Raw genomic sequence first — 22,601 nt, 5'->3', positions numbered from 1 at the left:
ATAAAATGCTTACTATGTCCTCGCTACTATGGTCATTCCTATTGTATAGCTTAAGAAAGTGGGGAACAAGGAGGTCACTAGTTTACTAAGGTCACACAGAGTAAAAGCAGAAGCAGAATTTGAATCCAGCCACTCCAGACATGCAAGATGTTGGGCTTAACCATTGTACTACACACTGCCTCTCATTATAACCCAATAAGATAGGGATAAATGACATTCAATCATTCATCACGTATTTATTGAGCAACTACCACATGTCAAGTACCACACTGCAGCTGGGAATACATTGACAAGCAAGATAAGCACAGCCCCTACCCTCATGGACCCACAGTCTATACAGAAAGCATTACAGGAGTTTAGCAGAGAAAGAGTACCCATCTTTGAGGCTAGGGGAAAGAACCACATCCTTACACTCTCTGTTCCATCCCTCCTCAACCTTGTGGAGAGAAAAGGGGATAAGAGAGGGGGAAACACAAAGTCTCAAGAGAAAAGTAACGAGAGGTGGCATCTATTCTTCCAGCAAGCATTTGGGATTCAAAAACAAGGACAGAGTCGGGACTGGATAGACCTTTAAAGTTCCTGCTGACCTAAGACTAGTTTCTCTGTTCACCTTTTGCTCAAGGAATCCTCAATCAGTAAGTGCCAAGCGCTGAGCTAAACCCTGAAAATTCACCTGCGAATAAGCCAGAGCCCCTGCCCTCCAGGAATTTATAGTCTAATGGCACAGAGAGATGAGTAAGAAATGCCAGTACCATGTACTAAAGCCAGTGATAAGAAACAGCACAGAATGAGATGGGCACTATGGGGGCTAGGACCAGACACCAAGAAAGTGACATCTATACTGAGTGACACAGAACAAACTGGACAGGGAACAAACTGGAGTTAAAAAGGGGACAGGGTAGGGGCGCCTGGGTGGCGCAGTCGGTTAAGCATCTGCCTTTGGGTCAGGTCATGATCCTGGGACCCTGGGATCCAGCCACACCTTAGGCTCCCTGCTCGGCCAGGAGCCTGCTTCTCCCTTTCCTTCTCCCTGCTTGTGTGTGCACATGCTCCCTCTCTCTCTGCCAAATAAATACATTCTTTTTAAAAAGAGAGAAAAATAAAAAATTTTTAAAAGGAGAGGGACAGGGTGAAGAGTGATTCAGGCTTGAAGGAAAACCTTACACATATGAGAGAGAACCTGGGATTGAGAATGATTCTGTGGTTTAGAGAGCCGTGCCAAATAATGTCACTAATTTGCTAAATTTCTTCATTGCTCATTTCCAAATTCAGAAAGGGATGTGAGTATGGGCACAACCTAGGGCCAAATTCAATAACCACATTTCGATAACCACAAAGCTGCAGTCTAATTAGGCTATCTTAGCTCACCATCGACACTTCATTGCAGGTGCTCATATGCTTCTCTTGCCATTCAGTCTATCAGCCAGGCCAGTGCTAGGCTCTAGAAGAATAACAGGGCTCCTCTTGGCTCCCCTGGGGAGTAGTGGAGACAGTGTTTCCCATATCTCTGAATCCCACACAGAATCCAGTTCAGGGCTTCGGGAGCACAGAGGTACCATTGTTCTATATTCTACTAAACACAAAAAAAAAAAAAAAGAAAGAAAGAAAGAAAGAAAGAAAGAAAGAAAGATTCATCTGATGGCATAATTACTGTCTTGACCCACATTCTCTGCATTGCCCATTCCTACTCCCAGTCCCTCCAGTGTTGTGCATCAGGGCACTCCTCCCTCTTTAGACTTTGCCACTTTGAAATGCCAAGGAGCTCTATGCAGATAAGAGTATAGCTTTGTGGATAAAAGCAGAAGCTTCAGATTCTGACTAGTTGGTGGGATCCTCTTATTAGCTTTCTGATACAGAACAAGTCACTCAAGCTGTGGCAGCCTCAGATTCCTCTGTATCTAAAATGAGAATAATAACAGTTCTTTCACTGGGATCTGTTGAGTGAACGTAACCAGGTTAAGAATTGTAAGTGAGATAGTCTATGTAAGGATATTAACCCGTTGCTTGCTATAGAAAATGCATTGAATAAATAGTAGCTGTAGTAGAATGTTGCAGAGGATGTCCCAGCCTAGAGGCAGAAGTGGATGATGCTGGTTAGGTCACTGGCTGGAGTTGCAGCAACCCCCACCAGCCCAGACAGCTTCCAGTGACAGACTTAGGACAGGACACCTGTAAGAGATCCTCCGTCCCTTGAGACTCCTTCCACGCCCAGACCTCGGAAGGGATAGGCAACTTGCGTCACCAGCCCAGCCCGCCGCCTCCTCTCCCGCGGACCGACACATGGTGGGAACGTGAGGGGGCGGGGCCGGACTCCGCGTTGCTGGGCCAATCGCCCGGTGGGAGGCTCCCAGCCAATGGCAGGGGCGCTCCAGGGCCTTAGGGGTGGGGCCACAGAGAGGAGCGGCGTCGTCGTAGGTCACTAGGCGGGCCGGGGGCGGGGCCCGCGAGGCCGACGGGGGCGGAGCGGCGGAGGCCTGAGCAGTCAGAGCGGTGATGGCGGCGGCTGTGGTGACGGCGGCAGCGGCGGCCCCGGCACCGGCGCCGGCAGCCGGAGTGGATGGCGCCTCTTCGGTGCACTGGTTCCGCAAAGGGCTGCGGCTCCACGACAACCCTGCGCTGCTGGCGGCCGTGCGTGGGGCGCGCTGCGTGCGCTGCGTTTACATCCTGGACCCGTGGTTCGCGGCCTCCTCATCCGTGGGCATCAACCGATGGAGGTAAGGGGGCCCGGAGCGGGGTCGTGGGCTCAAGGGGAGCGGCCTGGCCTCGAGGGCGCCTGGCGAACAGCCCGGGTCGCCCCCGCCCTACAGAGAGGGAAGCTCTGCCCCCTCCACCCCCCCCAGGTCCCAGGGCCGGGAAATCCGGGCCTGAGGAGTTGAGCCAGGGAGACGAAGCCGGGCCTCCAGAGGGGAGAAGCCGGGACGAAGGAAGCGGTTAGTCATCTTAGTAATGGCCTGGGTGGGCCTGGGCCAGGGCTCCACCTCTGACAGAGCGCGTTCGCACTGTGTATTAGTCCCTTGGGGGCCTCACAGCATTCCTGTGGGATGATCAGAGATCATACTCCCCATTGTACAGGTGGAACTCCTGAGGCCTAGAGACGCAGAGTGGGCCTGCCCCAGGACTTGAAGTCAGGGAGTGGCAGAGCAGGGACTCCTGATCTAGGGCTCTTCGGGGTGTGCTCAGGGAACGGAAGAAAGGAGATCCTGGGATGGAAGGGCAGAGACGGGTTTCTGGGTTTCTGAGTTGGTAGCACAGCGGGTGCTTCTGGCATTCTTCGAGAAAAGAGCCTGTTGCTGGGCTCCCGAAGGTCGTCTGTAAGCTTCTGGTTTGTTTGAAAACATCTTTTCACCCATCCTGTTTCCTTCTACCAAGACCTTCCTGCCTCTGGAGGTGTCTGGAGACCTGAATTAGCATTAGACAAGGCAGGTGCCCTCTGCCCTTTTATTATGAAGACCCCAAGGGCTTGTCCAGTTAGAGGCACTTTGTGTCCTTAGCTAGAAAGTAGTACTTAAACCCATTTTGGAGAATTCCCTCAACTGCTAGGTATGAGCTTGCTAGGAAAAAAAAAAGAAAGAAAGGTAAAGAAACCAAAGTATCACTTCCTTCCTCCTCTTCTCATGAGACTGATTTTAAAGGACAGTTGAGCCACTAGTGATTACACTTCCTGAGGTTAGGGAGCAGGAGAGCTGTGATAATCAAGGAGATCCTTCTTTGATGATTCCCAGGAGATGCAGTCAACAGAATCATGGGAAAGGATTAACAGATAGGTAGCTGATGTCCTTTCTCTGTAATCAGTGTGTTTAAAACCAAGGCGTTTTGAAACATCCTGTACCCTTCTCTCTTTAAAACACCTCGCAGCTGTCCTTTGGTTTGTTTGCGTTGTTCTGGGTGATGTTTGCCTGTGTCCCTGTTGCACTGATGGGCAGCGTTATTTCCAGGATGTGGTAGCTATCAATACGCCATTCTTTTCCTCCCGGAGGTGTGTGCCCTGCTAGGAAAGTGAGTGCCCCTAGCAGTGGGTCTATTAAATGCCCCCTCCTGCCCCATTTATATAGAGAGAACAACTAAAGATAGTCCTGTGGAGAGCCTGCCCACACAGTTTTCGGGCTGCTCTATTGCTCTGCCTGTGCTCCAGTTTCTATAGATAGGAGGTTGGGTTTGACAAACATCTTCAAAATGGCCATCCCTAGCATGGACGTTAAACCAAGCCTTAGACTTTGCCCTCTGTTTATGGCAGTGTGCCAATTAGAGCAGAGTAAATAAACCTGACTACTTGCTTGTTACATTCTCATGAAAGAGGTTTGGTTTTGTTTTACCAGGGTTGGGGGACATTGCATAGGCCTGCCTGCACCTTTGTGGTAGTGGAGATTAAAAATGAACAAGGGGCGCCTGCGTGGCTCAGTGGGTTAAAGCCTCTGCCTTTGGCTCCGGTCATATGGGATCGAGCCCCGCATCGGGCTCTCTGCTCAGAGCCTGCTTCCCTTCATCTCTCTCTGCCTGCCTCTCTGCCTACTTGTGATCTCTGTCTGTCAAATAAACAAATAAAATCTTTTTTAAAAAAATGAACAACAAAAGCTCTGTTGCTGATTAAACTCAGGTTTGCTAGGAGCTAGGTGTTTATGGATTTTTATGGGTCTCTCTTGTGACTGTGCCTTGGAGCAAGTGAAGGAGACAAAGGAATATGGCAGCTCAGATGCCTTAGTCAAATCCTAAAGTCAGAGGCCATGTAGGAATGTAGATATTAATTGAACAATGATTTAATGGGTGCCTAGTACCTGCCAGTCACTGATCTGGGCGTTGCTAGGGACACAGCAGTGAACAAGCAGTTGTGTCCAGAGCTCCTAGAGCCTACATTTTAGTAGAGGGAGACAAGTAAACAACCATAATTTAATAGAACTAAATGCCACGAAATAAATAAAATAGGGGGACAGACTAGAGCAGCATCATGGGAATCACCAAAGGATCTTTAAAAAATGCCTGACTCCGTCCTCCCCCAATTTTGATTTAATGGGTCTAGGCTACGGATTTTTAAAGCTCTCATGTGCGATGAAGCCTGAGAAGCACTGGACTGGAGAACCACTGACTTGAGCCTGACAGCTTGGGAAATGTGTTGCAGTGCTTCGCCAGGGAGGCTAATTAGCTTTGGCATTCAGAAGAAAGGGGTGAAAAAAAACAAAACAGATCGAATATGATAACTGCTCCTGGGCCTGGAAACAGACCCGCTGCTGCCACTCCCACCATACTCTTTGCTCCCACGATCAGATTCGGGGCAGAGCTGCGACTGTTTGACACACATTTGGGGGTTGCAGGAGTGACGGAGCGAGCTGTACCTCCCATAACTACAGTCTGTGTAATCTTCGGTGGCTGTGTCTGAAGCTGGGAGTGATCTGAGACAAGTGTGCTGCAGCATAACATCCTAGCTCTGCAGATATGTCAGTTGCTGCCTCTGAGAAGCCTCCCTAGAAAGGGTGGGTCATGGGCCATCTGCAAGAGGTGGGGGGTATTCGAGATCTCAGATGCCTTCCTCCTGCACTTGTTACACTAGCTCCCGCACAGCATTTTTCAGCAGATGAATCAGATTAAAATAACCATGCATAGCACTTTCCAAAGTCAAAGAGGACAGAGAAAGGCAACCAAGAAATATGTATATTAGCAGAGCAGAAAGGCTAGCATACTTCTTGCCTTGGTGGTAGTGGGAAGCTGATGGGCTAATCGTAGCTCAGTGAGCCTCAGGACTTTTTTGTCAAGCACTAGTTGGCTAAGCCCTTTGCCATTTTTCCCAGCCCCACCTTCCCCAAATTTGCTCTATGTGGAAGGAGGTACTGCAGTAAGAACCACCCGAAAGGCGGGGGGGGGGGTGTGATCAGCTTCTAGATTTAAAAATGGTACTCAGTGTGGGTTTTCATTGCCTTTCTCTTGCTCCTGCAACTTCGACTGGTGTTGGCAGTAATTTATTGCACCCTTCATTTACATCATTTTCTCCCTAGCTCTGTGCTGCGTGTGCATTCAGGAGCTTCCAGGACAGGGGGAGTTGGTAGAAACATCAGGCCATATAGCTCAGAGTTAATAAATGAGGTGAACTAGGAACTCCAGGATGCCTGGTGAGAACAATGTGTCTCTCATCCCAGTGCTGGGAGTTAGTCACTGTGAGAATGTCGATTTGGTCGGTTCATCCCTGGGTCTCGGTCAGCAAGCAGGGGATTGAGAACTGTAGTCTTTTGGGGAAGAAATCGAAGTTTCTCCGAGTTGTTCACACGGGTACTCAAGAGAGTCATTTCGCTGTTCTGCTGCTGAGGAAACGTTTCCATGTGCTGAAAAGGGAGGAAAATCCTCATCTTTTTCTTTGAAATTAGGAAAGAATAAATCTGTTTTTAAGTGAGTGATACTTAGAGATCAATCCCTGCTATGGATTGTGAGTTTAAGCCATCCTTTTCCATGGGGCTTATGCCCTCTTACTTAGGATAAATTAATTTCTATTAATATCCTATGTAGCCAGTCTGGGCCAGCCTATGACATCATCATATAGTTAGATAATCTTGGCTTGATGCAGAGAAACTTGGTCAAGGGCAATCTGGATCCAAAAAGAGTTCACTAGCGTCCTCCCTCCTCCTATGAAGAGCAAAACATTCCTCAACACAGAATCTGCCAAGGTCTTCTCTAAAGATCTGCCTGTCTTATTCTAAAGGGCTAGTTAGCCCCGTGGAGTGCCTGAATGACAGAGTCCTTTCTGTATTTTTGGAAATCCCTGTTTGGTCTTCTCCAGTGCTGCGTGCCTCTAGCTCCAGAGCACTTACATAATGTAATTCAGTTGCACATGTTGTCTAATCCTAAGGGTGAGCTTTAACTGCTCGCACAGGACCGTGTGCTCTGAATTTTGGCCATGTGAGCTCAGCTTGGAGCTGCCAAAAGTGAGCTGCCAGCCCTAAATGCCACCATCTCCAATGCCCAGGCCAGTTTTCTTTAGAGTCTACCCTCACTGGAGTAAAGAGAAACTGGCCATGTGGAGAGGAGGGCTCTAAAGCAGGGCAAAAGGCCCACAATTCTCTCCAGTGAAAGAATGCACCCACCTGCCCCAGCGAGTATTGACCCCATAGCAGCACTGCTCCTGTTTCTTTGGTGTTATGCCAAACTGTCACCTGGCAGGCGAGGCACCATAGCAGTGGCTTCTCTTTCTCTGGCTGCCTGGGGCTGGGGATCCCAGGGGCCTGTTGCCTTTTATGGGGGCCATCCTTAAGCCTCCTTCCTGAAAAAGCCCTGTAGGGCTGGACTCAAAAGGGAAGTTGGAAGTAACAGATCATATCTAGAGCACCAAAGAGGCAGAAACCAGGATCTCAAAGAGAGAAAGTTTAGTAGAAACAAATTAGAAGCAAAGAAAAGCAATTTATAAACAGAAGCTAGAAGTGAAGTTCAGTTTTCTAGAATAGTGTTTGTGAAACTTTAGTGTGCAATGAAATCACCAGGTTGCTAAAATGCAGATTCCTATCCTGGAGGTCTGAAATTCTGCATTTCAACAAGCTTCTGGGTGATTTACGGCTGTTGAGCCTCAGAGGAGCAAGGATCTGGGGGCAAAGGCGTTGGCTGCGGTTCTCTTTGATGGCTGCGTACTGGACAGTACAGCCTCAGTGCTCAGGCAGTAAGTCCTGGTCAAGCAGTGGAGCCTGGTGGTTAAGAATGCAGACGCAGGGGCGCCTGGGTGGCTCGGTGGGTTGAAGCCTCTGCCTTCGGCTCAGGTCATGGTCTCAGGGTCCTGGGATCCAGCCCCGCATCCGGCTCTCTGCTCAGCGGGAAGCCTGCTTCCCTTCCTCTCTCTCTCTCTGCCTGCCTCTCTGCCTACTTGTGATCTCTGTCAAATAAATAAAATCTTAAAAAAAAAAAAAAAAAAAGAGAATGCAGACGCAGAGCCACACTGCCTGGTTTGAATAGTGGCCACTTACTAGCAAATTACTTGATAACTCTGTGCCTTTGTCTCCACATTTGTGAAATGGGAATAATGATAGTATCTATGTCCCAGATCTATTTGAGAAGGAAATGAGATAACATATATAAAATAAGTAGACTAGTGTTCAGTTCATTGCAAATGCTGATTAAATGTTAGTTGTTGGGGCACCTGGGTGGCTCAGTGGGTTAAAGCCTCTGCCTTCGGCTCGGGTCATGATCCCAGGATCCTGGGATCGAGCCCCGCAGAGAGCCTGCTTCTTCCTCTCTCTCTCTCTCTCTCTCTCTCTCTGCCTACATGTGATCTCTCTCTCTCTCTCTCTGTCAAATAAATAAATAAATAATCTTTTTAAAAATGTTAGTTGTTGCTGTTATCATTACTGTCATTTGGTTGCAGAGTTCAGAGTTGGGCCTTTTGCTTCCTCCCTCAGCTGTAGACTTCTCTTGTCAAAGAAGAAAAGGGCTCTCTTGGGGTTATCTTACTTATCTTACTTCAGAGATGCTTACTTCAGAATTTCTCCTTTTAGTAAATGAGGTCTAGAAATAAAGCTCTGGGGAGGCAGCTGGAGCCTAGCTCTCGAGTGCACGTCAGCCTTATTTATAGCTTCAGACTGAAAACCTGTGCAGCCTGGTGGCCTGTGAGGGAGGAGGCCACCAACGTGCATGGCAGGGACATTCCTGAGAGCCTCAGACGGAGGACCCGGTGCCCTGAATTTAAGTTGGAATTTAAGTTGCCGGTTACATCCAGGCATTCTCCCCAGCAGGGCCCAGGTTTCAGGTGGAAGGAGGCTGTTCACAGATGTCTCTCTTCTTTCCCTCTGGAGAAGAACAGTGTGGCCTGGGAGGAGGCCAACACAGGTGCAAGTGCGTCACTCCAGTCACTCCTGGCTTCGCTTTCCTTTTCTGACGGTGTCAGTTTCTCAAAAACAAAGTCACAGAGGCGGAGCTGGGGGTTTCAGAAAGCCACAGTCTCCCATCTCCGCCTCTCCTGGAGAGTCTGTGCAGGCTAGCAGGGTGCTTTGGGCTAAGCGTGGGACTCAGCTCCTGCTGGAATGTGGGTCTGTGGCATTCGCTGCCGTGGGAGTGTCATGTTGTTGACGTCAGAGACAGCAGCAGGGACTGGTTCTAGGTGGCAGCCTAGGAACAGGAGCTGCTCCTGTAAGCCTGCAGCAGTCAGGGGGTGCGATGTGCTGCAGAGGCGGCACAAGGCTTCATTGTGTTCAAAATAAAATCTAGTGATTTCCGTCATTGACGGAGATGGGTGGGAGATGGCGAAGTGTAGATAGCAGGGGTATCTATGAACCAGGCCGACCTGTCAGAGGTTAGTTCCTGCAGAAGTTCCAAATGTATATGGATTACCTATACTCAGGTTTGTGTTGGTCAGAGAGAGGTTCCAAACACTTGAGGTCTGGCGGAATCTCCTGTCTGGTGTGCCACTGAAAGGCTTTAGAGGTGGGGGTGCCTGGGTGGCTCAGTGGGTTAAAGCCTCTGCCTTCGGCTCAGGTCATGGTCTCAGGGTCCTGTGATCGAGAGTCCTGGGATCGAGGTCCGCATCAGGCTCTCTGATCAGCACATTGGGCTCTCTGATCAGTGGGGAGCCTGCTTCCTCCTCTCTCCCTGCTTGCCTCTCTGACTACTTGTAATCTCTGTCTATGAAATAAACAAATAAAATCTTTAAAAAAAAAAAAAGGCTTTAGAGGTAGGGCACAGCTTCTGATCACAGCTTTGTCGCTTAATAATTATGTCCTTAAGCAAATTAATCATCCTCTCCGTGTTTCATTTTCCTCATCTATAAAATGAAGACAGCATTTCCCTTCAAAATGTATTGAAAGAATTAAAAAGAAAACATACTTAAAAAGCATAAGCAGATAGATAATAACATTGATGACACTGTTTGCCTCTGGGGAGGGGAATTAAATTCCTGATGGATAAAGGGGAGACTTTTTACCATGTACCTTTTTATAACTTGAATTTTGAATTACATAATTATCTGTTTAAAATGCTAATTTCATTTAATTTAAAAATAAATTTAATTTTAAAAATAAAACACATGTTGGAGTGCCTGGCTGGCTTAGTGGGTAGAGCATGCAACTTTTTTTTTTTTTTAGAGAGGGAGGGAAGTGAAAAGGGGCAGAGAAAGAAAGACAGAGAATCTTTTTTTTTTTTTTTAAGATTTTATTTATGTGAGAGCGATCGTGAGGGAGAGCACAAGAGAGAGCATGAGTGGGGAAGGGGAGATGCAGAGGGAAAGGCAGAAACAGACTCCCTGGTAGGCAGGGAGCCCAGCACAGGGCTGTGGGTCCATGCATGAAGCTGAGCTGAAGATAGATACTTAACTGACTGAGCCACCCAGGCGCCCTGAGAGAGAATCTTAAACAGGCTCTGCGCAGGACATGGGGCTCAACCTCACAGCCCTGAGATCATGACCTGAGCCAAAATCAAGAGTCAGACACATAACTGACTCAAGCTACTCAGGCACCCTGAGCATGTGACTCTTGATTTGGGGTTGTAAGTTTGAGCCCCACATTGGGTATAAAGATTACTTAAAAATAAAATCTTTCAAACAACAACACCTGTCAGGGGCACCTGGGTAGCTCAGTTAGTAGAGCATGTGACTCTTAATCTTGGGGTTGTGAGTTCGAGCCTCACATTGGGTGTAGAGATTACTTAAAAAAAAATAAACTTTAAAAAAATTTTTAAATAAAACACATGTCACAAAAAGGTACTGATAGATTTCTCAGAGAGGTGGTTGTGCCTTACTGAACAGTAGATAAATGTTTGTGGTCAAATATAAATAAATAAAACACCGAAGCCACTCAGCAAATGCTGTTTCCTTTTCCACAGTGATCCAGTTCTCAAGGCTAGATCTCTTGAGTATCTGGGGGTGCCCACCCCAGCCCCCCACCCCCAAAAGCATGTGAGGATATCCTATAGAGATGTACCTTCTAAGGCTTTCTCTCTCTTGGGATGAGAATCTGGTGGCCAGAGCCCTGGAGAATGAGCCCCCCCCACCAAACGAAATCCTGGGACCTGGGGACCTAGCCCAGGCTGTGGGGCTGCGGCGGTAGACGTCTGTGCAGCCCGAAGCAGGGGTACAGAGAGGCAGGGTGGACCAAGGTATGTGGGCTTTGCCGGGGCTGTTACAGTCCTGTTCCTCCCTAGCAGGACCTCAGGCTACTGTGCCACGGTATTGCTCTTCTTGTTTATCAGATGACTTTCCAGCAGCCACGTGATGGGTGGATATTTACACACACGACCTGAGGCTGAAAGGGAAGAAGTGCCTTGCCTCAGATCAAAGAAAACCAGAGTAGGAGCAGCCCACTTTCCTCCCAGGTTTTCTATATGTCAGGCACTGCACTAAATGTTTTTCATACATTGTTTGATTTTCCTTTCTTAGCAGTTCTAGGAGATAGGTGCTAACATCGACTCCATGTTACAGATTAGGAAAAAAAAAAAAAAAGAAAGAAAAAAAGAAAAGCTAAATAGGTTAAGTAACTGCCCAAAGTCACGCAGCTAGGAAGTGGCCAAGCCAGGATTTCAGTGGAGGCAGTGCTGATCCCCTACCATGTCCTGGCTGGAGGACAGTACTAATGATGCACCAGCATCTCCCTGCTCTGGCAGGAAAAAGACTGCCTCTTCTAACGTTATCACTAAAAGGCCTGTGTGGGCTCCGCAGGTTCTTACTTCAGTCTCTGGAAGATTTGGATACAAGTTTAAGGAAACTGAACTCTCGCCTGTTTGTAGTCCGGGGACAGCCGGCCGATGTATTCCCAAGACTATTCAAGGTAAGTGTGCCTAGAGAAGACGGGGAGATTCTGTTCTCTGGACTTTCCCCCACAGACTGAATGAGGTGATGTTCTGACTCAGAAAATGGAACCGGGCAGCACTGGTCTGTAGGGAAGTTGGGAGCGAAGCCGATCAGTTTGCCCACTTAGAATGGAAACTGGGTTAAGGAAAAAATTCTCTGAAACCAGTGTCTTGTTGGAAGGTTCCCAGCTCAGTCCAGACAGGGGATGTGGCAAGTTACTCCACCCCGGATGCCACTGGCTTCCTCAGATGTTTTCTTGGCTCAAGCCAATGAGATTTGTTAGGGCTCTTCCTATGCCAGGAGTTTGAGGACGAGTTTTCCTTTTTAGCACGCGGCGTTTCCTGTCTTGCTCTGCTCTGTTTATTGGGGAAAAAAATCAGCCTTTTTGAGGGAGCTCCCTGCTTCCCCCCCCCAACCCTGGGGCAAATGTTGATAAAATCTTCACTTGGGTACCATGTAGGCCTCTGTCTGTCCTATCAGGTAACCAGCCCACCCCCCCCCCCAAAACCCCTGCTCCAACCCTTTTCTTGATAAAGCACGTTTTAAGACCCAGAGGCAAAAGTACTTGTGGACAGAGGGCTCTCGAACAGTCTCTCCTCCTCCTCAGCAGTGCGGGATCATTTTCATGCCCCTTTCCGCCCCAGCTCCTTTCCCTGCCTTTCCTGGGGGAAAAGACCAGAGGGGAGGTCTGATGTCAAGGCAAGCAGCTTAGGAAATATTTCATCATTCACTTCACCTCCCCAAACTCCCCACACAAGACACACACATTCAAATCACACAGTGCTGAAAATAGCCAGCGTTCACTGAGGACAGACTAGGAGTCAAGAGCCGTTCTGAGTGAGTGCTTTACATACATGAATTCTCACAGCAGCCCGTAGAGGTATGTGCTGCTGTCCCTGTTCTGCAGATGAAGAAACAATAACTCCGTGGTTGTGAAGCTGAGAGCTGATGGTCTAAGATACAAGCCCAGGCTCTCTGGCTCCAGATTTGTGTTCTTAACCTGCACATCATTAAACACATTTGCCTATCTTCACCCTGTGCTTTGTCTCTCCTCTCTCCTCCTAGCACCTCGGAGGCCAACCAGTCTCTCCTTTCTCCTCCTAGCACCTTAGAGGCCAACCAGTAACAGCCCAGAGGTACAGATTGATCATTCATTCAGTCGTTCAGCATATAACGACTCTCTCCCCGTATCTTTCTGTGGTTTCCGTTATCCGCTGTCACCTGGAGTCTGGTAGCAGATGATCCCCCTCCTGACATAAAGTCAGAAGGTCCTCATTAGCTTCACACTACCTCCTAACACCTGTGTCCCTCTCGCTTCCTCTCATCACACAGGCATTTTATCATCTGACTTCATCCCAAGAAGAAGGAACAGTGCAGTATAAGGTGCAAGAATGGGTGTTTTGGGAGAGTGACCACATTCACATAACTTTTATTACAGTGTGTTTTATAATTGTTCTATATTATTATTAGTCTTGTTAATCTACTGGGCCTAACTTATAAATTAAATTTTATCATAAGTAAGTATGTGTAGGAAAAAACATAGCACTCTGTGTGGGGTTCAGTACTGTCTGCAGCTGCAGGCCTCCCTGGTGGTCTTGCAATGCATCCCTGCAGATATGACTACCGTGTGTTTATTGAGCTTCTACTATGTCCTAGGCCCCCAATGAGGTACTAGGGTAATGATGAGACAACATGGTTTCTGCGCTGAGAGTTCACACTCTTAATGGGGGAAACAGGCAAGTAATGGGCAACTTCACTGCCATATGGTAAATGCAGTGGTGGGAAAAGGGCAAGGTGCAGGAGAATCCTATTGCAAGCGGAGGTCAAGGGAAGCTACTTGGAGAAGATGGCATCTAATAATATTTTTATTATTATTCACCGATTTATGAGTTTCTGACCATGTCATCTATATGAATTTCTAAGCATGGAACTTGGCTCTTAGTAAGGGCTCAATAAATGTTTAGTCCCATTATCCAGGATGAGGGATAGCCAGCCCTGCTCAGGACCAACACCATAGGCAGGACTGAGTTAGGTCCCACATGACCAGGACATTTGCCCTAGGGGTTTAGAGAATTAAGGGACCATGACCAGAGACTTTGGTTGGAATGTGGTTTTCTTCTTGCTAGTCATGTTCTAGGGCTTTCTGTGGGTTATCTGTACAACCTTTTACTCGGCTAGCTTTCTCCCAGCATTGCAAGGAAATCTAAAAAATTCTACTAGGAAAGACTAATGGCTTGGAAAAGAATTCCCTTCTTTTTTAACATGTGGCCCTTCTGGTCTGATTTCTCTGACCTCTGGACTAAGGATTGCTTCTCCTTCCCCAACTTTTCTGAGAGCTAGAGCCTGTTAGCTCTGTTTGCTACTGGCCTCAGGAATATTTCTATGGAAACCATTAGGACACTTCACATAGCACAAGTCTGCCAAGAAAACTAAGCCAGAAGTGTGTAGGGCTCTGAGGAGCTCTGGGAAAGGCATGCTGGGCAGGAGGGAAGCAGGGATCATTTCCCCCACTGTCTCTGCCAGTGACTCAGTGCTGCTTTCTGGGACTAGGGGCTCCCCAGGGAGCATTGTATTTATAGTCTTCTGCTGCATTCTCCTACCCCAGGGACACAACAAATGTACAGGGCTGCGCACCTCTCTCTTGATTCCACTAGCCTTGGGCTCCACTCTTGCCATGCTGGGGGCCTCACCTCAAAGGCCCGTGCTTCCTCAACTCTTGGGAATCTTACATTGTTTGCTTTCTAGTTCAAATCTCTGTCACTAGGGGTCGGTGGGGAAAAAAAAAATCTCTGTCACTAGTTCGTTCTGCAGCCTGTTCTGACTTGTTTCTAGACTCCTTTCTTCCCAGGAAGGAACTGAGTCCTCAGCTGCATTCTCCTCCCCAGACAGTGCTTAGCATAACAGAATCTCTCCCCACAGGAATGGGGGGTGACCCGCTTGACCTTTGAATATGACTCCGAACCCTTTGGGAAAGAACGGGATGCAGCCATCATGAAGATGGCCAAGGAGGCCGGTGTGGAGGTGGTGACTGAGAACTCTCATACTCTCTATGACCTGGACAAGTAAGACTTGGGTCCCAGGGGTCAGGTTGCCAATTGTGGGAGTTGGTGGTTTCGGCCCCTGCTGAACAGAACTCTGGGAGATTTACCAACAGAGCCACCTGGCACATGAAGTCTGGCATTTTCTAGAAGCTGGAGGGGAATGGGCCAGAGTTGGGCACCTGTGAAACAGATCGTAAAGAGCTTTCCCTGGTTTGGGTGCGAAGAGGCTTCCTAGGGCGGAGGGATGAAAGCAGTGAGAATCCCCACACAGGATCCTCATAGATCTGCTCCTAATCTGCTGTCCTATCCCCTCCTCATGCTCTCCCTTCTGTCCTGCTCCTGGAATGCTGTCCTGTCACCTCAGTGGACCCTGCCTGTTAGCCCCTTCCCAACAGAGGTCTGTTCTCATAGGTGCCGTTTCTGTACCTAATATGAGCTCCCTGGGCTCCCTGGCTATTTGGGTTTCCAGGCCATGCATTTAGATGTCGTGCAGGAGGCTCTAGAGCTCCCTGCAGGAGCCAGTAGCTACAGAGCAGCCTTGTTCCCTAGAGATTGGCCTCAGCTTTCAGAGCAGAGGGAACCCTCTCCTCCTCTTCCCTGAGAGAGCTGTCACCCTGCTGCTGCTGCTGCTGCTGCTGCCAAGCCAGCAGCCGTCACTGTTCCCTGCCCCCCCTCTCCCGGACCCAGCGGCTGCCAGGGGGCCAGGTCACACATCTCTGCACGTGAGCTAGTTCTCAGGAGAAGCCGCTGGGTATGGAGCTCCTCCTCCAGCCACGTGCCAGAGGACTTGGCAGGTGGGGGGAGGTGCTGCAGAGGCTGCAGCCGGCCTTATATCCCCACAATGAACTCACCCAGCCGGCCAGGTCTTGCGTAAGCTGCCTATTGGCCAACAGGAAGAGCCCTGGGAATCTGGCTCCAGACCACCCCAATGCATTCTGTAGAAACGGCCTCGATTCCCCTCCTCAGTCCTATATCTTCTTTTCTTACCTGAATGCAGCTCTGTTCCCCTTGATCGTGAAAACAGATTTTGTAAACTGCCAGACACCCATTAAATAGTTGTTGCTATTAACCCCAGTCCCAGTCTCTGATCCAGGAAGGATAGGCTGTTCTCCACCTCTCTGTTCTAATAAATTGGGGCCAAGAAGGCAATGATTTTTCAACAAAAGAACATGTTTGCAGCTTTTATCAAAGAACTTCCTGAAGGCTTACATTGGGTTCGAGAGAAAGGCGCCATGGGGATTCCCATGACTTGGACACACAGGCTGAGTACCAAGAAGGCTAGTGGGGACTTTTCTGTGATTAGAGAGATATGGTCAGTCTCTGTCTTTAGGAGGCTCCACGTCGACACCAGGGAACCTGGAATTGAGTCCCAGCTTTGGCCCTGCCTTGCTCCATTACCTGAGGCATCTGCTCCTGCTCTCTGGGCTTCATTTTCCCTCTCGGTAAAATGGAGATGTAGCCTCCCTTGCCCCTTCCTTTCCACTTAGGGGTGGGACCCGTAAGTGGATGAGGAAAGCCACCCTCTAAGCCTTCAGAGTCTGGGCTCTTTTCTGGGTGGGCAGGGACCTGAAATGAAGGGCCTTGTGCATGACGGGAGTTGTGCTTTGGGATTCTCAGGATCATTGAGCTGAATGGGCAGAAGCCACCCCTTACCTACAAGCGCTTTCAGGCCATCATCAGCCGCATGGAGCTGCCCAAGAAGCCCGTGGGCTCCGTGACGAGCCAGCAGATGGAGAGTTGCCGGGCCGACATCCAGGAGAACCACGATGACACCTATGGCGTGCCCTCCCTCGAGGAGCTGGGTGCGTACTTCCTGCCCAGAGCCCCTTTGTTTGTAAAACAATTGACCAGACTTTTTTGTCTTTGTCAAAGTGATGCATGTTATACATGGTGTAGAAGATATAGTGAAACCAGAATGGAAATAATAGTCACTAGGACCCCACCACCCAGAGATAGCCACTACTCATTTTGGAGCATGTCTCTCTAGTCTTTTGTGTTCCTACTCGTATATGTAATGTTACGTTTCTAATTTCTGCTCCTGTTTTTGTACTTTTCTCGCTCAGAAGAGACAGGCACGGTCTAGTGCTGGCATCAGTGGGCTCCTCAATACTAAATTAAGGAATGTTGCTTCCACTGGAAGGGGGGGGGGTCTGTCAGCTCCTCAGGTTACTGACTATACCCTTTCTCCCCTTCCTCCCCTAGTCCCCATTTTTTGACCCAAATAAACTTATCCTTTCTCACCTGAAAGCAGCAATCGTTGCAGCCAACCTGATAGGGCGGGCAGTACAGGATTGTTCTCATGTGCCTGGAATGAGGAGTGGCTGGGATAGGGAAGGCAAGGGAAAGGACAGGAAAAAAAGTCACAGTGGAAAGAGAACCAGGATGGCCTGGCAGACGCTGAAGTGTTAGGGTGATCTCAGCCCCAGCAGCACCAAGAACACACAGTTCAGTTCCCACAAAGCTCAAAGACCGTACCGATGTGCCAAGACTTGCTGAGCTATCACTGAAATGGCCTGACCTCTGGTCCTGTGACCTTCTCCTCCTCGTGTAGGGTTCCCTACTGAAGGACTGGGCCCCGCTGTTTGGCAAGGAGGAGAGACAGAAGCTCTGGCCCGCCTGGATAAGCATTTGGAACGGAAGGTATGGCCCCCACTTCTGGGACCCAGAACTTCGGGGGCTAGCACCTAGGAAGCAGGGGATGTGAGGGTCAGCTTCATGGCCTTTAGTGCCTCTTAGCTCAGAGTGCTTAAAAGTGAAAAACCTTCCTGGGGCGGGAACAGCAGTAATGGTAGCTACCATTCAGTGAGTGCTTACCACATGCTGGTCACTGCGTGAAGTACCTACTTGCACGATTTCCTGTTGTCTTTTCAACATTCCTGCAAGATAGGTGTTAAGCTCTTTGTTTGACAGGTTAAGACATTAAGGTTTAGAGAAGGTAAGTAACTTGCCTGAGGTCCCACTGTTAGGAAGTAGTAGACTGAGATCTTGTTCTGTGTGATTCTAGAACTTACACTAGATTGCAGGTTCCCCTTACTAAGAGGGTAGTTGGTCAGTGAAGTCCATAAGATTAATTTCTTTGTGTTTATGTGTCCCCTCCTCACCTTTTGCTGGGTCCCCACCAAGGCATCGATTTCCGTTTGTTTGGACACAAAGAACAGATGGCCCACCTCCCAGCGAAGTGGGGATTGGCAGGGAGAAGGAAAGAGACCGAGGACCCAAAGGCACTCCTGAACAGTGTCACATGGCTTCCATGACCCTGGGGATAGAGGAGCAGAGAAGGTTCTAGTGACTGAGTTAGCTGCTGGTTTCCTGCCCACTGTTGCTGGTTTGTAGACTGGTTCACAACCTTTCATACTCTCAGATAGGTAGGCATTTGGCCCAGCAGCCAGGTGATAACTACAGAACAAGGAAAAACATGTAGATACATAGGAAAAATGCTTCCCAGCCCTGGAGGTGCCTCACCAGCAGTGAAAGCATGGTACAAGCCCCACCTCCCTTAGGCACAGAGGCCTTGATGCCCCTATCTGGATGTTACCTTCAGCCAGCCCCACCGACTGAGAAGGATGAGACTGATGTCCAAGGGCTATGGGAAGGACCAGTTTTCCTTGTCCATAGCAGTTTGAAGACACAGGCCAGGCCAGGGGGCAGAGTGGTGGAGGTGACAAACGAAATGCAGGAGTAGAGTAAGACAAGTATAAAGAACTCTCTTACAGCCTTGTGGGTTATCATCACCTTAAAAGCGCTCTGTGGAGGGCTGCCCCTTCGTTCCCCAGTCACGGGCTCCTTTTCCACGTACCCCTGGAGGGTCTGCTTTGTCATGGGGCCCTGTGTCAGGATCCTTCAGACTGTCTGGTGGCCAGTGGGAACATTGTGTCCTACACAGCTGGGAGAAGCAAAGGGGGTTGTGAGCAGGAGTGTACGCTGCTCTGAGGAGGTTTATTTTAGTCTTCCGTTTTCTTACTCTGAAGTGAGCATCTATCTACTCATGTCAAGATGGCTTAGCTGCTGGAAAGACTGCTGAGTGAGGCGGGTATGGAGTCTGCCTCCAGGAGAGTAGGTTATTACAGATGATAGGCATGAAACAAGAATTACAATGTACTCTGGGTCAGGAGAAGAGCAGTTCAAAGGGTTCGGAGAGCAAAGAGCAAGAAAATTCTATTAATCAGTTCATATTTGCAAGCTGACTTTTGAAAAGGGTGTTTTTGAACTCACGTAACTAAGAGTCTAAGTGTAGCCTTTAGGCGCAGCCGGACCCAGGAGTCTGAAGAATGCTACCGGGGACGCACTCTCCATCTCTCGAGCTCTGATTCCCTCTTGCTTAGTTCATTCTCAGGTAGGCTTTCCTTCAGCAGTGGCAAAGTGGTCCCCAGCAGCTTATTTTCCATCTGCTTAGTGCACCAGAGGAAGTGGTGTGCCTCTTTCCCAAAAGCTCCTGAAAAAGTCCCGAGGAATATTTTCACTGGCCTGACTCAGTCACCATGGGCGGGGAAGTGGGGTGCTCTCCCTGGCCAGACTTGCATCCTGACCCTGCTCCCAGAGTCAGAAGGGGAGCTTAGCTCCACTTCACTCACTTGGGCTGAGATTAGGGAAGGCTGGATCACTGCAAGAAAATTTGGTGCTGTCACCGAAAAGGGGAGACAAACCATGTGATCTTTTACTACTGGGTCACTCAAGATAGTAGATGAGGGCAAGCATCTCTTTTTAAAGTATCCCCATTTTTCGGGGTACCTGGGTTAGTGGGTTAAGCCTCTGCCTTCAGCCCAGGTCATGATCTCAGGGTCCTGGGATCGGGCCCCACAACGGGCTTTCTGCTCATTGGGGAGCCTGCTTCCTCCTCTCTCTCTCTGCCTGCCTCTCTGCCTACTTGTGATCTCTGTCAAATAAATAAAATCGTTAAAAAAGAAAAAATAAAGTATCCCCATTTTTTTTAAATTTATTTAAAAATAAATTAATAAAAATAAATAGTGAGCCACTCAGGCGTCCAAGTATCCCCATTTTTAAATGAAAATGGAATGATAGAACACCAGCATTTTGCAGCCTTCAGTGATGCCGCGTTGTACATTAATGACTGCTGACACCATAAGGAGTTCTAGGCAGGCATTCTGTCCCCCCACAGCCTTGTGGAATCAAACGTGAGTCCATTCCTGTCTCTGGTACCAGCCGCCAATTTGCAGGCAGTATACCATGAGTGTGCAAACAGCAAAATGCAGACTGTGAGAATCAGTACAAGTCAAATGGCCTGGATTCTTCCCCAAAAAACTGCAAGGGAAAGAAAGAAATGACCGGAAATATGTAGACTAAAAGAAACTTAAATAACATACCATAGTCCCATAGATGGCCAGGACTACACTGTAGTGCCTAGGGATGCATGTGCGGTTGAAAAAATCCCGCTTAAAAATACAAGGAACAGGGGCACCTGGGTGCCTCAGTCGGTTATGTGTCCGAGTCAGGCTCCTTGCCCAGCAAGATTCTTCTTCTCCCTCTGCTCCTCCACCCCTCTAAAAAATACAAGGAATAACTGAAAAGATAAAGCCCTCCCTCCAAATGTGCTTTGCCAAACTAGAAAAATGTCAACATTTTTACATGCAAAGAAGTGATTATTATAAAAGTTGGGGGAGCAGTCACTTGTGAGGCCGGGAAGGGACTGTGACTGGGATGGGTTTCTGGGGCGGCCGGCAGAGTTCCAGTTCTTGAACTTCGGTGATGGTTGTACGAGTGTTTGCCTTAGAATAATTTGTTAAGCCATACATCCGTGTTACTTCCGTATCTGTATTTTACTTAACATAAAAAGGCTTTCGGAGGGAGGTGCGGAAGGGTGTGAGCAGGCAAATATACCTAGTGTTTGGCAGAGGCACTTAACCCAACACCTGAGGGGCTACCTGAAGAGGAAGGGACTGTTAGGTTGAGACTCACAGAGAGAGTCAGAGTTAACCAGGGCAAGGTGAGTGAAAAGCAGGACAACATTCCAGGCCAAGGGAGCTGCGTGTGCAGAGGGCCGCGAGAGCATGGTGCTTACGAGGGAGTGACGAGAGATGAAGCTAGAAAGACAGGCTCACCCAGTGGGTTGCTTATAAGTCATGTTTAAGATTGGGGCTCTGATTTGCAACGACATGGATGGAACTAGAGGGTATCATGCTTAGTAAAATAAGTCAGTCGGAGAAAGACAACTATCATATGATCTCCCTGATACGAGGAAGTAGAGATGCAACATGGAGGGCTTGGGGGGTAGGAAAAGAATAAATGAAACAAGGTGGGATTGGGAGGGAGACAAACCATAAGAGACTCTTAATCTCACAAAACAAACTGAGGGGGGCTGGGGGGAGGGAGGGAGGGAGAGGGTGGTGGGGTTATGGACATTGGGGAAGGTATGTGCTATGGTGAGTGCTGTGAAGTGTGTAAACCTGGTGATTCACAGACCTGTACCCCTGGGGCTAATAATACATGATAAGTTTATTAAAAATTTTTAAAAATTAAAAAAAAAAAGATTGGGGCTCTGTCCTAAGAGCAGCAGGAAGACCAGTGCAGGACGGTGTTCTTGAGCCATTGCCCTGCTCCCAGTATGGAGATGGAATTAGAGGGGGCTGAGAAGAGAGGCGGAAAGGTCTGCTGGGAGGCTGTCACAGCTGTCTAGTCTACATTTTAGCCTGAGCCAGGTTAGTAGCAAGAGGGCTGGGAAGAAAAGGACAGATGGGAGGAGAATTTGAACAGTAGAATTGACAGGGTTTGGTGACAAGGAAGTCAAAGGTAATTGCCAGGCCTCTGGCTTGGGCATCTAAGTGGACGACCATGCGCTTTCTGAGATAGGAATGCCCATGGAAGGGTGGTCTGAAGACAAAAGCTCTTATTTTGAGGGGCCTGGATGGCAGTCAGGCAGAGCTCCCAGCAGAGAGCTGGCTGGAGGGATCTGGGAGTCTAGCAAAGCAGGAGCCGAGCAGTCCGAGCTGGAGACACCAACGTGTCGATCCCCTGCACGGAGGTGGTGTTGGGAGCCGTGGCGCTGGACATGCCTCCCCAGGAACATAGTTGAGTCGGGGCCCAGCACGGAGCCCTGAGATGCCAACGCTGAAGGGGTTGGGAGGGGAGGCAGCCAGCCACGTGGGAGGCAGCCAGGAACGTGTGGAGACCAGAGGCCAAGGGAACAGAAGGTGTGGAGGCTGGAGTAGGGTGAGGTGTGCTGAGAGGTCCACAAATATGCCAGGCAGGCGCCTGCAGGACTCAGTGGCATGGAGATCACGGGGACTCTGGTGGGAGCCAGCCTGGGGGGAGCAGTGAAGGCAGAAGCCGAGAAGCGCCTCTGGCTGTGGGACGTGGGCTTCGGAGAGAAGAAAGCAGACCCCACAGAGGTCCACAGGCTTCCTAGAGGTCCTTTGTTTTTTTTTTTCTTTTGTTTGCAAAGAAACAAGATGATTTGCCCAATGTTCTTGGAGTGGAAACTGGAGAGGGAGAGGTGGAAGGTGCAGGGGAAGGAAGAGGGGAGGGATTCAGAGCCAGGGGAGGCCTTGGCCTTGGGCAGAATCACTGGAGAGGGAGAGGCGGTGGGGTGGGGGAGGTGTGGACACAGTTGAGTTTGCAGATTTGGTGGCTAAGAGTTGAGGAGTTTTTCAGCTGAAGGTTTGCATTTCAGTAAGAAAGGAAAGTTGTCTATTGAGGGGTGGTGGGGAAGTGTGGAGGAGGAGGCCTGCAGAGTTGTAAAGTTTGTGAAGGAGGCATCACAAGGAGAAAGAGGGTGTGAGGAGTTAAGGAAGAAAAGGTTAGCTGGAGATGGAATCTGGAGTTGGAAGCTACGTCCCCCCCAGCCCTGGCTCTTAGCACCTCTGTAA

General features: G+C 49.0%; 1 protein-coding gene across 4 annotated transcripts in view; it reads left to right on the top strand.

Moving 5' to 3' along the window:
• Positions 1 to 2,445: 2,445 nt before the first annotated feature.
• The window catches only part of CRY2 (cryptochrome circadian regulator 2), a 36,487-nt gene continuing 16,331 nt past the window's right edge, over positions 2,446 to 22,601 (top strand). For 2 of the 4 annotated variants that reach the window (XM_080815928.1, XM_080815929.1), the window contains exons 1-5: positions 2,487 to 2,714; positions 11,609 to 11,717; positions 14,660 to 14,802; positions 16,399 to 16,583; positions 17,333 to 17,421. In XM_080815928.1, the coding sequence (XP_080672054.1) occupies positions 2,494 to 2,714; positions 11,609 to 11,717; positions 14,660 to 14,802; positions 16,399 to 16,583; positions 17,333 to 17,421 (747 nt within the window). In that variant the 5' untranslated portion in view covers positions 2,487 to 2,493. Of the gene's footprint in view, positions 2,715 to 11,608; positions 11,718 to 14,659; positions 14,803 to 16,111; positions 16,224 to 16,398; positions 16,584 to 17,332; positions 17,422 to 22,601 lie in introns of all 4 variants that reach the window. The other 2 variants (XM_080815930.1, XM_080815927.1) reach the window with 2 other exon arrangements.

The sequence above is a fragment of the Martes martes genome, assembly GCF_963455335.1.
Source record: "Martes martes genome assembly, chromosome: 10".
NCBI classification, from domain to species: Eukaryota; Metazoa; Chordata; class Mammalia; order Carnivora; family Mustelidae; genus Martes; species Martes martes.
This window is presented reverse-complemented; position numbering and strand designations above follow the sequence as displayed.